The sequence below is a fragment of the Geotrypetes seraphini genome, chromosome 9 (genome assembly GCF_902459505.1).
Source record: "Geotrypetes seraphini chromosome 9, aGeoSer1.1, whole genome shotgun sequence".
Taxonomy (NCBI): domain Eukaryota; kingdom Metazoa; phylum Chordata; class Amphibia; order Gymnophiona; family Dermophiidae; genus Geotrypetes; species Geotrypetes seraphini.
In genome coordinates this window covers 37,486,362-37,503,689 of record NC_047092.1, presented here as the reverse complement: position 1 = coordinate 37,503,689, position 17,328 = coordinate 37,486,362, and the positions used below count along the sequence as shown (strand labels likewise).

General features: G+C 49.8%; 1 protein-coding gene across 3 annotated transcripts in view; it reads left to right on the top strand.

Moving 5' to 3' along the window:
• The first annotated feature begins 1,913 nt into the window (after window positions 1-1,913).
• CELSR1 (cadherin EGF LAG seven-pass G-type receptor 1) overlaps window positions 1,914-17,328 on the top strand; it is a 332,485-nt gene continuing 317,070 nt past the window's right edge. The window contains exon 1 of one of the 3 annotated variants that reach the window (XM_033957924.1): window positions 1,914-5,784. In XM_033957924.1, the coding sequence (XP_033813815.1) occupies window positions 2,331-5,784 (3,454 nt within the window). In that variant the 5' untranslated portion in view covers window positions 1,914-2,330. The remainder of the gene's footprint in view (window positions 5,785-17,328) is intronic. The other 2 variants (XM_033957923.1, XM_033957925.1) reach the window with 2 other exon arrangements.

Genomic DNA, 17,328 nt, shown 5'->3' with positions numbered 1-17,328 from the left:
GGACTAGAAAACCCCACATTTCTGGGCCAAGCTTGCAGCAGTAATAATGGCCACAGGGCAGGGAGCAGGATGCAGCATTTCCAGTTCAAGTTGGCGGCTTGCAGAGATTGTGATGGAAGCATAGGTAGGCTCAGGATGCACTCATGAATTATGACAGCATTGGGTGCCAGGGAGGAAGCCGACCTACAATATCCATCTTGGTCTAGTGGCAGGAGTGATCAGTGAAAATGTGGGAGAACCATAATTAGAACACAATTATGGGGATTTCAAGTATCTGACTTCCTGGTATGCACTCTGCTCAACCTGCAGGTACACATGGTTGTAAAGGAAAGATTGGGTTTGCTGTCATACATGTCCCAGCTCTTAGTGAAACATTGGGTAGAGAAACACTGACTCACTATAAGTTTGGGAGATAAGGCTGCATCCTCTTGCCAATGATAAGAGTTCATAAGATATAGAGTATAAGGCCTGGATGCACTAAAAATGTTCCTTAAGACCATGTGGGTCGTTGTGGTCTGATTTAAAAATGGCAATCAATGGGCTAGATTCGGACAGGTCTGATGAATTCATGAAGCCCCAATATGCAGAGGGGACGATCGGAGGAACGCCCCCATCTGCCTTCCCGGATCGCTCGATAGCGATCCCTGTGCATGCGCAGACTATCTGTAGATGGTCTGCGCATGCGCTGGACCTCAGGGCGGCATAGGTTGTTTTTTTTAAAAAGGCGATTATTTTAATAGAGCCTGTGGTTTTAACCCGCTTAAGCCCACAGGTTAAAACCATGGGCTTGCAGTGCGGGAAAGGGAGGCAGGCAGGCAGCGTGTTCAGGACAGGCAAGGTGTTCGAGGCAGGCACGTTCAGGGCTGCAGGATAGGGGCTGACAGGGCAGAGAGCAGGGCGGCAGAAGGCAGGGCAGCCGGAAAGGGCTTCAGCGACTGGTCCTCAGCAGTCGCTTTTTTTTGATCGGCCAGCTCAGTTGGTGTTGCAGGGTTTTCTTTAGTGAATCATGTCCCTGTCTACTTTGCATGCCGTTGCTCTCATTTGCATACGCGGATCGGAGGATGGTCAGAAGAGAGGTAAGTGAATCGGGCCAGGGTCGCTAAGGGATCGCAAACTGATCGGTACACGATCGGTTTGCTTTGTGAATCTTCCAACAAGTTTGCATGCAAATGAGTTTTGCAGAGGCTCGCCATAATCCCATCCATTCAGTCAATGAGAAAGTAACTCTCACACATGCCCAGAGCTGGCAGAGGAAGAAGCCCTGAAGTAGCTTCTTGCCACTCAGCTGTTCGGGGCAGAAAGACTTTTTTGTTTGCTTGTTTGTTTTTTAATGGCTCAGATGTTGTGCATGTATTATACATGCACAATACCTATTTCTATATAAAAAAAAAAAAAGTTGCAGCCCCTGAAAAAAAAGAGAGGCAGGAGGCATGCCCACTCCATCCTGCCTTGGAAACCTGAAACCCCCCATGCGAAGATCGCAGCCACCCGAAACCCACCACCACCACCTGTGGAGGTTGCCAGCAGGAGGTTTGCCCATTCCCTCCCGGTTTGGCCACCTGGACCCCCTCTCCCCAATAACTTAAAACACTTCCTCTTGTCAAGGTCACCTGGACCAACCCATACCCCTGACTGACCAAAACCCGAACCCCCCCCCCCCCCGCCTTTCCATTAAGTCCCCAAGAGAGAGCCCTGGTGATCTGGGGGTAGTCAGGTCAGAAGTTTCTGGGAGTAGTTAAAGAATATGGTTGGGGGGGGGAGTTTCTCTCCCGCCTTTTCCCATGCTCGCGCGTCTGGCTCTGTCAGGACAGACCACAGGGAGGCAGCAAAGGGTTAGGTGCCAGCCCCGGCCCGTGGCGCTCCTCCGAGACGCTTTACAGCCCTGCCCGTCTCTATGGAGACGGCAACCTGCGCCCCTGGAGCAGCAATTCACATAATACAGAGAGCCGAGAGAGAGAGAGTCTGCAGCCGCCGCCTCCTCCCCCCACCCCCGGCTGTCAGTGCTCACCGAGTTCTCTGCACTGCTCCCTTTGCAAAGTTTACTTTCTTGCCTAACGCGCCCGGGATATGCGGAGAAACCGGAATCCTGACCCCCCACCCAAAACCCCCCCACGGCCGAGGACTGGAAAACTCGAAGGACACTTTTTTTAAACTCTTCTTCCCTCTCTGAGCCCAGGAGTCCCGGTCACGAAAAGTTTCCTGGCAGCCGAGGAGGAGGGGGGGGCTGCTGCGGAGCCATTTTGGAAGCTGCCTGCGAGTTCCCGGCCGCTTTCATGAGGAGCGGTGCCGGGGAAGCCAGCGCTGGCCGGGGCGGCTGAGGCGCTGGAAGCATGGAAGAGGGGCCGCCGCTGTTCCTCCTCGCCTGCCTTTGCGTCCCCCTGCTGCTGGGCGGCGGCGCCTGCGCCCTGGACCTGCACTTCTCGGGCCTCGAGGCTGAGGTGGCGCTCAACCTGTCGCTGGGGCCCGACTGGACGTACGAAATACGCGGTGCCGGAGAGGCGCTGGGCGCGAGCTGGGAGGAGGAGCGGCGGCTGCTGAGGCTGCGGCCGCCCGGAGGCTGCGCCCGGCTGCCCGGGAACCCAGTTCCGCTCTCGGTGCACCTGCGGGGTGGCGGAGCCGGCACCGCGCTGCACCTGCGCCTCCGCGTCCACGTGCACGGCCCGCACTGCGCGCTCCCAGGAGGGGGGCGGAAGGAACGGCCCGACCTCCTCATCCGGCACAACCTGCACCTGCGAGCCCCGCTCTGCCTCCCCGCAGGGGACGTGCTGCGGGGCGTCACCGACCTGGTCACCGCCCTCCTGCTTTCGGGGGGCTGCCGCTGGGGCCACGGGACGACCGGCTGCTGGCCCCGGCTCCCTTGCTGCGTGCATCCTGGAGGTGAGGCGCAGGGGGACCTGCTCTGCACTTTGCACCGGTGGCCTAGCGAGGTTCGAGTCCGGCTGAAAGTTGTAGGGCTTGGAGGCCGCCGGCCGAGCGGATCGGGGATCCGGCTGCGCAGGAGCGCCAACACCAGCCCCCACTTCCAGCTACCCAGCTATTTAGTGTCGGTGCCCGAGAACGAGCCGGCTGGCACCTGGGTCATCGCTCTGAGGGCCTCGGACCCTGACCAAGGGGAGGCGGGGCGGCTGGAGTACTTCATGGAGGCACTGTTCGACAGCAGGTCCAACAACTACTTTGTAATCGACCGTGAGACGGGAAGCGTGAGCACGGCGCAGGCCCTGGACCGCGAGACCAAGGACACGCACGTGCTGAAAGTGAGCGCCGTGGACGGAGGGTCTCCCCGCCGATCCGCTACCACCTACCTCACCGTCACTGTCGGCGACACCAACGACCACCAGCCTGTGTTCGAACAGTCCGAGTACCGGGAGACCATCCGGGAGAATATGGAGGTGGGCTACGAGGTTTTAACCATCAGGGCCACCGATGGCGACGCCTCTTCCAACGCCAACATGCTTTATCGGCTGGTCAACGGCGAAGGGGACAATGCTGCCTTTGAGATCGACTCTAAGTCTGGTGTGGTGAGGACGAGAGCCCCTGTTGACCGCGAGTCGATAGATGAGTACCACCTAATCGTAGAGGCCAATGACCAGGGCAAAGATCCCGGCCCCAGAAGTGCCACTACCACCGTGCACATACTAGTGGAGGATGAAAACGACAACTCCCCTCAGTTCAGTGAAAAGAGGTACGTGGTGCAGGTCCCAGAAAATGTGCCTGTGAACAGCCAGATCCTGCAGGTGCAGGCTTCCGATAGGGATCGGGGCAACAATGCAGTTATCCACTACAGCATTGTCAGTGGCAACATCAAAGGCCAGTTCTACATCCATTCTTTCACAGGCAACATCGATGTGATAAACCCACTGGATTATGAGATGATCAGAGAGTACACGCTAAGGATCAAGGCCCAGGATGGTGGGCGCCCACCACTTAGTAACAGTACTGGTGTGGTGGTGGTGCAGGTGGTGGATGTGAATGACAATTCTCCTATTTTTGTGAGCACCCCCTTTCAGGCCACCGTCTTGGAGAACGTACCTGTGGGCTACTCTGTCATCCATATTCAAGCCAACGATGCTGATGCAGGGGACAATTCTCGCATGGAGTACCGGCTGGTGGACACCCCACCTAACTTCCCCTTTCAGATCAACAACAACACTGGCTGGATCACGGTGTCTCAGGAGCTGGACCGTGAAACTGTAGATCATTACAGCTTTAGTGTGGAGGCTCGAGACCATGGGTTGCCTGTCACGAGTTCATCTGCCAGCGTGGCCATCACTGTGCTGGATGTGAATGACAACCATCCTACCTTCGCAGAAAGGGTATACCACCTGCGACTGAATGAGGATGCAGCTGTGGGCAGCAGTGTGCTGACCCTTACCGCTGTGGACAGGGATGTGAACAGTGTCGTTACCTTCCAGATTGCCAGCGGCAACACCCGGAATCGATTTGCCATCACTAGCCAGAGTGGTGGAGGCTTGATCACGCTAGCCTTGCCTCTAGACTACAAACAGGAGAGGCAGTATGTGCTCACTGTCACTGCTTCCGATGGTACCCTCTCTGACACTGTGCAGGTTTTTGTGAATGTCACCGATGCCAATACCCACCGGCCAGTCTTCCAGAGCTCACACTACACAGTGAGCGTGAGTGAAGACAAGCCGATTGGTACATCCATTGTCACCATCAGTGCCACTGATGAAGACACTGGGGAGAATGCTAGGATCACTTATGTTATGGAAGACCACCTCCCACAGTTCCGCATTGATCCAGACACAGGCACCCTCACCACCCTCATGGAGCTGGATTATGAGGACCAAGCTTCGTACACCCTGGCTGTGACGGCTAGGGATAATGGCATTCCTCAAAAGTCAGACACTACCTATGTGGAAATCCTGATCCTGGATGCTAATGACAATTCTCCACAGTTTCTGCGGGATCGCTACCAGGGCTCAGTGTTTGAGGATGTGCCCCCTTCTACCAGTGTGCTCCAGATATCTGCCACTGATCGGGACTCTGGCCTTAATGGAAGAATAATGTACACTTTTCAGGGTGGTGATGATGGAGATGGTGACTTCTACATTGAGCCTACTTCAGGCATCGTCAGAACTTTCCGCAAGTTGGATCGGGAGAATGTGCCTGTGTACCATCTGAAAGCCTATGCGGTAGACAGGGGCAGCCCAGCCCTGAGGGCTCTAGTTGATGTACATATTACGGTGCTGGACATCAATGATAACCCACCTGTCTTTGAGAAGGATGAGCTGGACATCTATGTGGAGGAGAATAGCCCAATTGGGTCCATTGTTGCTAGAGTTACTGCCACTGATCCTGATGAAGGGTCCAACGCTCAGATCATGTATCAAATTGTAGAAGGCAACATCCCTGAAATCTTCCAGCTGGATCTATTTAATGGAGACCTGACAGCCTTGGTGGATCTTGACTATGAAACTAGGACAGAGTACATGATTGTGGTGCAGGCCACGTCAGCCCCCTTGGTGAGCAGGGCCACCCTCCACATCCATCTCATGGACAGAAATGACAATGACCCTGTGCTGCAAAATTTTGAAATAATTTTCAACAACTATGTGACTAATAAATCCAACAGTTTCCCTTCTGGGGTCATTGGAAAGATTCCGGCCTATGACCCCGATGTGTCTGATACTCTTCACTACTCCTTTGTGCAGGGGAATGAGCTGAACCTCCTCCTGCTGGATTCCACTACAGGGGAATTGAAGTTGAGCCGAGATCTGGACAACAACAGACCCCTGGAAGCTCTTATGAGGGTGTCGGTTTCGGGTAAGCACATTCAGTTTTCTCTTAATTGACAAATATGTATCCGAATAAAAATGAAGAGCATTTAATAGAAAAATTCCATTTAATATAGATATGATAGCACAGAAGAAGCTGTTTAATATTTGTGAAAGTTAAAATCCCTTGCCTTCAGATTATACCAGTGGTCTCAAACCCGTGGCCCGGGGGCCACATGTGGCCCGCCAGGGACTATTTTGAGGCCCTCTGTATTTTTATCATAATCACAAAAGTAAAATAAAACAGTTTCTTGATCATATGTCTCTATAGCTATAAATGACAATATTATTATTAAGACTTAGCCAAAAGGAAAGATTTATAAACTATAAAGAGTTTTACCTCATGCAAAATTGTCATTTCTTTAATAAGACATTAACTATTTTTTCTGAGGCCCTCCAAGTACCTACAAATCCAAAATGTGGCCCTGCAAAGGGTTTGAGTTTGAGACCACTGGATTATACCAAGTTAATTGTGTTAAAATTAGCAGTTATATTAGCAGTGTATCTGTTTGTAGGCTCCTGATGCTTTTCAACTATATTAACTTTATTACCGTATTTTCACGCAAATAACACGCACCCGTATAAAACGCGCACACGTGTATAGCGCGCAGAAATCACGATGATTAGCACAAAAACTTTGGTATAACGCGCTCACGATTATACCGCGCATGCTGCCCTACTCTCCGTTCACCCCCCTGACTTCCGTGCACTGTCCCGCCTCTCCGTGCGCTGTCCCGACTCTCCGTTCACCCCCCCCCCTGACTTCCGTGCACTGCCCCGACTTTCCGTGCGCTGTCCCGACTCTCCGTTCACCCCCCCCTGACTTCCGTGCACTGCCCTGACTTTCCGTGCGCTGTCCCGACTCTCCGTTCACCCCCCCTGACTTCCGTGCACTGCCCCGCCTCTCCGTGCGCTGTCCCGACTCTCCGTTCACCCCCCCCTGACTTCCGTGCACTGCCCCGCCTCTCCGTGCGCTGTCCCGACTCTCCGTTCACCCCCCCTGACTTCCGTGCACTGTCCCCCCTTGAAGGTCTGTCCCCATCCTGAAAGCCTGATGCCCCCCCCCGACGTCCGATACATCCCTCCCCCCGAAGGACCGCCGACTCCCCAACAATATCGGGCCAGGAGGGAGCCCAAATCCTCCTGGCCACGGCGACCCCCTAACCCCACCCCGCACTACATTACGGGCAGGAGGGATCCCAGGCCCTCCTGCCCTCGACGCAAACCCCCCTCCCCCCAACGCCCGCCCCCCCCCCCAAGAACCTCCGACCGCCCCCCCAGCCGACCCGCGACCCCCCCTGGCGACCCCCACGACCCCCCCACCCCCCTTCCCCGTACCTTTGGTAGTTGGGCCAGAAGGGAGCCCAAACCCTCCTGGCCACGGCGACCCCCTAACCCCACCCCGCACTACATTACGGGCAGGAGGGATCCCAGGCCCTCCTGCCCTCGACGCAAACCCCCCTCCCCCCAACGACCGCCCCCCCCAAGAACCTCCGACCGCTCCCCCAGCCGACCCGCGACCCCCCTGGCGACCCCCACGACCCCCCCACCCCCCTTCCCCGTACCTTTGGTAGTTGGCCGGACAGACGGGAGCCAAACCCGCCTGTCCGGCAGGCAGCCAACGAAGGAATGAGGCCGGATTGGCCCATCCGTCCTAAAGCTCCGCCTACTGGTGGGGCCTAAGGCGCGTGGGCCAATCAGAATAGGCCCTGGAGCCTTAGGTCCCACCTGGGGGCGCGGCCTGAGGCACATGGTCGGGTTGGGCCCATGTGCCTCAGGCCGCGCCCCCAGGTGGGACCTAAGGCTCCAGGGCCTATTCTGATTGGCCCACGCGCCTTAGGCCCCACCAGTAGGCGGAGCTTTAGGACGGATGGGCCAATCCGGCCTCATTCCTTCGTTGGCTGCCTGCCGGACAGGCGGGTTTGGCTCCCGTCTGTCCGGCCAACTTCCAAAGGTACGGGGAAGGGGGGTGGGGGGGTTGTGGGGGTCGGCCAGGGGGGTCACGGGTCGGCTGGGGGGGCGGTCGGAGGTTCTTGGGGGGGGGGACGGTCGTTGGGGGGGGGGGGGGTTTGCGTCGAGGGCGGGAGGGCCTGGGATCCCTCCTGCCCGTAATGTCGTGCGGGGTGGGGTTAGGGGGTCGCCGTGGCCAGGAGGGTTTGGGCTCCCTTCTGGCCCGATATTGTCGGGAAGTCGGCGGTCCTTCGGGGTGGGGGTGCGAGTGGTCCTGCCGGGGGGGGGGATGTATCGGACGTCGGGGAGTCGGCCGGGCAAGAGGGCTTGGGCTCCCTCTTGCTCCGATCGTGGATGCGGGTGCGGGTGGGAGCGCGTGCGAGTGGTCGTTCGGGGTGGGGGTGCGAGTGGTCCTGCTGGGGGGGTGAATCGGGCGTCGGGCGGGGTGGGAACTATGTTTGAAAACTTTCGTATACCGCGCTCACGCATATAACGCGCGAGGGGTATGCGCGGTAGGTAAAAACGCGTATAACGCGCGCGTTATATGCGTGAAAATACGGTATTTATATGGCATATGATTGGTAGTCCAGTGCTCGAGACAGAAGTTAGTCCATTAGACCTTTTTTGCTGCTGTTTGTGGTTTCTTTTTACAGTAAGCTGGCATAATGTTATGGCTACTACAGTAACAATTGTAGCAAATACTGTATTGAGAATATTGCGCTAATTATTGAAAGATTCTTCAACCCCATAAGGATTGACAAGACAACGGTCCATTTGGTCTATGGGAAAATGCTTAATGAGCCACTGTGTTGGTGTGAGAGAGTTTTAGGTATGGCGCTTCATTATATTAAAACATAGTGAGTAAAATGCTCACTGTTTTTAAAGTTGTCTAATTTAAAGCTAGTTAAATAGCTACCAGTCGGTGCTTCCCACAGAGAAGGGTCAGTGCCTCAACCTCTTACAGCTGCTTTTTCCCTGTTCCAAGCCACACCCCTTTTCAGATGGGCTGTTCAGAGTCAAATTTATTTGTAGACCTGCCATAGATTTAAAATTCTGCACTGGATGTTGCAGCTCGCTGCATAAATGCTTTTGCATATTTGCCTTGGCATGTATTACTTTCCCTGGTAAGCAGCTACTGTATATCGAAGCAAAATGAGTGTTTGTAATAAAAGCTGCACACTTTGTTCTGAGAAAGCGTAAATATATAGAAAACATTCCAAATGAGATTTATTTTATTTTATTTTTAGCTAGCACTGCTGTGTTACATCTCTAATTTAGGTGATGGGTCAAAAGCGCGAGCGCGCGACGACAAAGGCACGACGACAACCCAGCGCAGACAACTGAGCGCAAGGCGGAAGCGCGCCGAAGAAAAACAGTATTTTAAGGGGCTCCGACGGGGGTTGTTGGTGGGGAACCCCCCCCCCCCACTTTACTTAATAGAGATCGCGCCGGCGTTGTGGGGGGTTTGGAGGGTTGTAACCCCCACATTATACGGAAAACTTCACTTTTTCCCTAAAAAAGAGGGAAAAAGTTAAGTTTCCAGTAAATGGAGGGGTTACAACCCCCTAAACCCCCCACAATGCCGGCGTGATCTCTATTAAGTAAAGTGGGGGGGATTCCCCACCAACAACCCCCGTCGGAGCCCCTTAAAATACTGTTTTTCTTCGGCGCGCTTCTGCTTTGCACTCAGTTGTCGGCGTGCGCTTTTGTCTATGAACCTTAATTTAGAATGTTTCTCTCTGCCTTAGTTTCTAAGAATGTTTTACCTTGTATTGCACAAAAATATATGTTGGTCTGAACATGATATATCATCAAAATATGCAACTGCTTGCTTTGTAGATACTTAAAACATTACCAGTTCAGACAGTAAATTGACTTGAAGTGCTTGCAGGGTTGTTTCATGTGGTCGTCTTGTTCTTGAGCAAGGGATAATGAGTGTCACCTTAACCTTGAGCAAGGGATAATGAGTGTCACCTTAACCTCAGTGTTATACTACCGTAAGTCCCTTCTGAGACACTCCGAGGAAATTTTGTTTGCATTTTTAATCCTTGTATATTGTTTGTGCTATAACATATGATGTGCTTGGGGACCTGCTATATGTGCAGTTGTGAATCCTGCCAGCCATGGACAGGTATGGTGGTTTGGGTCACCTGGAGCTGAAGAGCAGTGCTGCTGGGGGATGGGGGAGGGAGATGGGATTCCTATTTAAAAGGTTTCATTTAAAAATACTTCTGGACAATAAAATGATGAGCCATACGTTTAATTCATAGGCTAAATACAGAATGGCGGGCATTCTTTTACACAGACTGTCTGCTAAATCTGTATGCAATCAGATTTTCTGTTTCTAAAGCAATGCAAAACAGCATAAAGGATGATGCTGGACTGTTTGGCTACTGTTTGTAAGCGACAGAATTGTAAAGCTGTATCTTTTGAAAAGAGAGCAGTTCCTTCTGATAAAGGACTAGTCTTAAAGTAATATTCTTGAAAGGATGATGAGACTTGCCAGAAGGAAGGATGGGCCTGGAAGCACCCAAGAATTTCCTTTTCGTGCAATGATGTATTCATTTGTACTTCTGCATTGAAAATTCAGTAACTAATAAACATGTCATTGTATAGGCAACTTGTTTTGTATGTATCTTGGTAGAAAAAGAATTCTGGTTATACTGTATAATTCTAGATTTTAATTGATGACCTTTTCAAACCTAAATTCAAGGTGAATTGCATTCAGGTGTAATAACATATCTTAACTTTTTCATAAGCTTATAGTGTTTGTACATTTAACAGTGTTGGCGATTGTAACACCGTAGCATACTTCTCCCTCCGTATTTGTGGTTTCAGCATTCGCGGTTTCGGATATTCACGGTTTTTAGCTTGCTGGCTCCTCCCCCCCCAAATTACATCAGCTTACATAGAGAAATCGCTGATTCCAAGCGTTTACAGAGAAAATCGCCGATTCCCAACACTTTGTTCACCGTGTTTTGCCTCTCCTTTAGAAACAGGCCAGGTGTCCCACCATGTTATTCGTGGTTTCACCATATTCATGATGGTTTTTAATAGAAAACAGCAAATAACATATAAAAAAGTTATTCTAACTAAACTAAACTAAACCTTAAGTTTATATACCGCATCATCTCCACGGAAGTAGAGCTCGGCACGGTTTACAAGAACTTAAAAATGAGAAAGGGTAGGAAAAGGTTTACATAAGTTTATAAATCGAGTGGAAAAGTAAAGGAAAAGAAATTACATGTTAGAGAAGAGCCAGGTTTTTAGTTGCTTGCGGAATAAATGGAGGGAGCTCAGGTTCCGCAGCGGGATAGTAAGGTCATTCCAGAGACCTGTGATTTTGAAAAGAAGTGATTTTCCCAGTTTACCTGCGTGGAGAATACCATGTAGGGAGGGGAAGGATAATTTTAATTTATGGGCGGTCCTGGTGGAGTCAGGGCACGAGGAGTTGAAGGAAAGTGGGATTAGGGAAGGAAGGATGCCGTGAATAATCTTAAAAGCCAGGCAAGAGCATTTGAATTGGATTCTGGAAATCACTGGGAGCCAATGAAGATTGGCCAGGCTGCGGTTTTTCAGTATTTGCGGTTCTGTTTATCCCCTATCGCAGCGAATACGGAGGGAGAAGTGTACCATGTTAAAAAAAAGACTGTGTAGGAGACCTGTGGTTGTCCAGACTTGAAGACGGTGTTCAGAGTTTTTGGAGGGGAAGAGGTCATTAAACAACAGCAGCGCCTTCCTGCTGTCTCTTTGGCAGAGGGAAATTGGTGCCCGGCATCGCTGCCACATGCACCTCCCTCCCCCTCATCACATCTTCACTGGCAGCTAGCAGGCTGGAATAAACGCTCCTTGCATTGGTTGAACTTGCCTTCTGACGTTAATTCCTGGCCCCTTTGAGCAGCGTGCAGGACAGTCTGCTCACTGCTTGCAAAGATTTGACAAGGCAGGGGGGTGGGGGGAGGTCCTTCAAAGACTCATCCAATCCCATTGCTAGGGGGGTGGGTAGAGGAGAGGCGCCACATTCCGGGGCAGTTCCCCCCTCCCACCCCACTGCTCTCAGGGTACCTGCTCCTAATTACCACTGAAGCACTTACCACCGCATATTTAGAAGGCAGCGAATGATCCCATGCTATCCATGTGGAAAATCCATGTGGAAAATGCAGTACGTTAACTGCCAAATAGCTTCTACTACTCTCTGCCCCTACCTCGTCCCCTGACAGTTACTGCATGGTAACCCCCAGATTCTATAAAGGTTACTTAAATTTGGGCACCCAAATTTGCACATGATCCTGGGATGTGCAAGCAACGGAATTGATTAACTAGCCAATTAACATTAGTAATTGGGCACTAACAATCAATTATTGATGTGGGTGTCAATTGGGGTTTTTGTGTGTACATCTGGCTGCATACTATTCTGTATTGTTGCATGCTCAAATTCCATAGAGCGCAACTCAGAAAGGGGCCTGGGTAGGTCAGGCGTGTTCTCATTTTGGGGATCTGCGCCCAGTTTGCATGGCAGGATTTACATCAGATTTTAGTTGGTATAAGTCTTCCTGCCCATAGCTGGGCACAGGAATCCTAGCTTGGTTCTGTTCTATAAATGGTGCTAACCTGGGGCAACCTTGATAGAATAGTGCTCGGTGCTAATTTTTTTTCCTGCATTTATTTTTCCGGCATCATTTACTGAACTGGGCCCTAAGGACCTGATTCTGTAAACGGCACCTAGGAACACGGTGCTTAGCACATGCCAATCTTAACCTTTTCCTATCGTAATAAATTTTACGTTACGCTGGTTGCAATCGTAATTATTTAGCAAAGTTTTGTATTACTCACCGTTATCATTTACGGCTATTGTAAACACAATGGCCCAATAGATGGGACAAATGATAGGTAGAAGGTGTACTGTATGTCCCATGCCATGGGACATACGATGGCAACGACATTTTTTGGAATGTCCCGTCATCCGGGACACACGATAGGAAAAAATTAAGATGGGTGTTGTTTACAGCTAGTGGTGCTTAAAGTGGACTTATGCGCCAATAGGCATCTGAACCTTAAGCGCATCATATTTAATACTGATGCCTAAGTCCAAAACAGGCACCTACACACAAACACGCCCACAATCCGCTCCTGATCCACGCCTAACCATGCCTACTTTCTAGTAGGCGCCTTGGACTAGGTGCTCACTGCCCAATTAATTTTAATTATGAGGTACTAATTGCTTGTCATCGGCACCAATTAAGCTTTTTAAATAATTAAGGGCTAGATTCACTAATCCCCGATTCCATGTCCGATCCGTGCCCGATTGCATGCAGGCCGACAAATTCACAAAAGGCCTGCATGTAAATGGGGACGATTGTTGATACGCCCCCCTCCCCCACCGCACGGATCGTTAGAGAGCGATCCCGACACATGCGCAGACCATCTGTAGATGGTCTGTCCATGTGTCTAAGAGCTGCAACGTTTAAAAAAAAACTTTTACTTTTAAACAGCCCAGCGAGCCTATGGTTTTAACCCGCTTTAAACCCGCGGGTTAAAACCATGGTCTCGCAGTGCGGGGAAGGGCAGGAGATCAGGGCTGAGACTCGGCAGAGAGCAGATCGAGATAGAGAAGCAGGGCAACAGAAGGCAGGGCAGTCAGAAAGCAGTTGCTTACTTTGGATCGGCCAGCCCAGTCGGTGTTGCTTTTTTTTATTTTAGTGAATCGCTTCCTTCCTTCTTTGCATGCCAATTCCCCTCATTTGCATGCACGGATCGGGATGGGATTGCTACACAGGTTAGTGAATCAGATTGGAGGGAAATCAGGTTGCAAAGGGCTCGCAAACCGATTGGTTTGCTTTGTGAATCTAGCCCTAATTTAGGCGCCTATGGTAGATCGGCTAAGCACATCAATCTATGCATCTAACTTTAGGTGGTCTTTCATAGAATCTGCCAGTAAATGCTTAACATTGTTTAGTGAAAGGTCTCCTATGTGTCCTATCTGAAGAAAATGTAATGGTATGAAAATAATGAGGAATATAATGTGAAATTGGAGGTCCTGATTAGAGAATGACACGGGGACAAATTTGTCCCCGTCCCCGCAGGAACTGAATTTCCCTGTCCCGTCCCCCGTGAGTTTTATCACTGTCCCTACCCCATTCCTGTAAGCTCTGTCTTAAGTGCCCAAGCCTCAAGCACTTAAGATTTTGAAGTGTTTGAGGCTTGTGCAGATGAGGAAGGAGCTTGCAGGAATGGGGCAGGGACAGGAAAAGGGTGTCAGGTCAAAAGCGCGCTGGGACAAAGGCGCGCGCAGACAATTGAGCGCAGCGCGGAGGCGCGCGCCGCAGAAAATTACTGTTTTTACGGCTCCAACAGGGGGGTGTGGGGGGGAACCCCCCACTTTATTTAATAGAGATCGCGCCGCGTTGTGGGGGGTTGTAACCCCCCACATTTTACTGAAAACTTCACTTTTTCCCTGTTTTTAGGGAAAAAGTTAAGTTTACAGTAAAATGTGGAGGGTTACAACCCCCCACAACGCCGGCGCGATATCTATTAAGTAAACTGGGGGGCTCCCCAACAAAACCCCCCGTCGGAGCCCCTAAAAACTGTCATTTTCTTCGGCACGCGCCTCCGTCTTGCGCTCAGTTGTCGGCGCGCGCCTTTGTCTTTCGCCGAGTTGTCTATGAACCCAGGAAAAGAACTCACTGGGATGGGAAAATGAGTTCCTGATGGGATGGGGAAAATTTGTCCCCATGTCATTTGCTCAGCTTTTACTCTCAAATTTCTTTCCTAAATTTTGGTTTTACTTTTTAAGTCAGAGGCAAAAATCAAATCAACGCGATTGCAGAGAACAAAAGGAGCAATAGGACAGCTCAAAAAGACTCAAAATTTTATTAAGTTTGGATTCAGATGTGTGTGTATGTATAACAGATATACAGACTTCAACAGTTATTAAAATAGCCCTACATGTACCTGCATCAGGTGCAAATATCACATTTATTGCGGGTTCGATAACCATATATGCACACACTTTTAAAATGTACCACTTCAAATAAGACACAAATAGAGCTCTTAATGGTGCTGAACAACAGCAATTTGGCATGCCGCTACATGCTGGGAAAGCTGCTGTTCTGGATTGTGGTAGCATACTTTGAGACATTTCACTTCGCACTTCATCTGTAATAAGTATGGTAAAAGTGTTTCTGGTAGTGCAAATATTCTAGGAGAGAGAGAAAAAGAACCATTTTGCTCTCTTAGTAGTAAAACCTCATTTGGTGATCGGTAAAATCAAATTTCCTCTTGTTCAGGGTGGCATATCCCACTTTTTTCACTAACTAGAGAAACCTTTTCTATTCATTGTTCTCAAGCCCAAGGTTATAGCCAGCCAAAATGGCCTTTTGATAGCGTGATAGACTTCCTTTTCAGGGTAGAAAGAAAAAGGCATGGCAGAAAGACTTTGTCCTCCTCTCCCTGCCACCCCTACCCCATACAGAATGATTGAAAACCAAGGCCAACAAGAATATTAACTAATGTCTTCTACTTAAGCACATAAGCATTGCCTCTGCCGAGTCAGACCATAGGTCCATCATGCCCAGCAGTCCGCTCCCGCGGCGGCCCCCCAGGTCAATGACCTGTAGTGATCTATTACTCAAGAGCATTTTGTCTTGTATAGTAACCCTCTAATTGTACCCCTGGATTCCCTTACCCTTCAGGAACTCGTCCAATCCCTTTTTGAAACCCAAAACCATACTCTGCTCAACTACCCCCTCTGGAAGCGCATTCCAGGTGTCCACCACCCTCTGGGTGAAGAAGAACTTCCTAGCATTTGTTCTGAACCTATCTCCCTTCCATTTTTTTGAGTGCCCTCTAGTTTTTGTTGCCCCCGCCAGTCTGAAGAATCTGTCTCTCTCTACTTTCAATATACCCTTCATGATCTTATAAGTTTCTATCGTATCCCCTCTAAGTCTCCGCTTTTCCAGGGAAAAGAGCCCCAGCTTCTCCAGCCTCTCAGCATACGAGAGGTTTTCCATGCCCTTTATCATTTTTGTTGCTAAGATATTGCCTTATGCTTTTATTTGTTAATCTGTATTTACACAGTGTTTTCTGAAGGGTGATTGAAAAGTCCAATAGTTTAATTTACTTACTATTTATGATGATGATGCATTCCACTTATCTAAACAGGAAGGCTATGAGCTTAGAAAGCACAAAGATCCTTGTAGGTATAAGCAAGAAAGCTATTTTTTCCATGGATAGCTTTGATTTCTGTGGTATACTGTACATGTACAGGCACTTTTATTGATTTTCTTCACATAAAGGTCCGTAGCCATTTTTATCGCTCCTTTCAGCTTAGACCACTGTCTTTCCACTTCTCTTATGTCCTCCCATCCTAACAGCTCTTTCTTCAGGTACTTTCCCATTGCATTAAAGTCCGTACGTTTGAAATCTAGGACTTTAAGTATCGTGCGGCCGCTCTCCACTTTAGCCGTTATATCAAACCAAACCGTTTGATGATCGCTACTACCCAGGTGAGCACCCACTCGAACATTAGAGAAGAAAATCAATAAAAACAAAAGAAAAAGGAAGCCGATATGGTTCTCCAACCTAGTGGCTGAGAAAATAAAGGCGAAAGAGTTGGCGTTCATGAAATATAAAAAAACCCAAGAAGAGGAGAGCAGAAAGGACTACAGGGTGAAACTGAAAGAAGCCAAGAGAGAGATACGTTTGGCGAAGGCACAGGCGGAAGAACAAATGGCTAAAAATGTAAAAAAGGGAGATAAAAATTTTTTCAGATATATTAGTGAAAGGAGGAAGATAAAAAATGGAATTGCTAGGCTAAAAGATGCTGGGAACAAATATGTGGAGAGTGATGAGGAGAAAGCAAATGTGCTAAACAAATACTTCTGTTCTGTGTTCACAGAAGAAAATCCTGGAGAAGGACCGAGATTGTCCGGCAAAGTTACACGAGAAAATGGAGTAGATTCTGCGCCGTTCACGGAGGAGGGTGTTTATGAGCAACTTGAAAAACTGAAGGTGGACAAAGCGATGGGACCAGACGGGATCCATCCCAGGATACTAAGGGAACTCAGAGAGGTTCTGGCGAGTCCTATTAAAGACTTGTTCAACAAATCTCTGGAGACGGGAGTGATTCCTGGGGATTGGAGGAGAGCGGATGTGGTCCCTATTCATAAAAGTGGTCACAGGGATGAAGCAGGAAACTACAGGCCGGTGAGCCTCACTTCAGTTGTTGGAAAAATAATGGAAGTGTTGCTGAAAGAAAGGATAGTGTATTTCCTTGAATCTAATGGGTTACAGGATCCGAGGCAACATGGCTTTACAAAAGGTAAATCGTGCCAAACGAACCTGATTGAATTTTTTGATTGGGTGACCAGAGAGCTGGATCGAGGACATATGCTAGATGTAATTTATTTGGATTTCAGCAAAGCCTTTGATACAGTTCCTCATAGGAGGCTGTTGAACAAACTTGAAGGGCTAAAGTTAGGACCCAAAGTGGTGAACTGGGTCAGAAACTGGCTGTCGGACAGACGCCAGAGGGTGGTGGTTAATGGAAGTCGCTCGAAGGAAGGAAAGGTGACTAGTGGAGTCC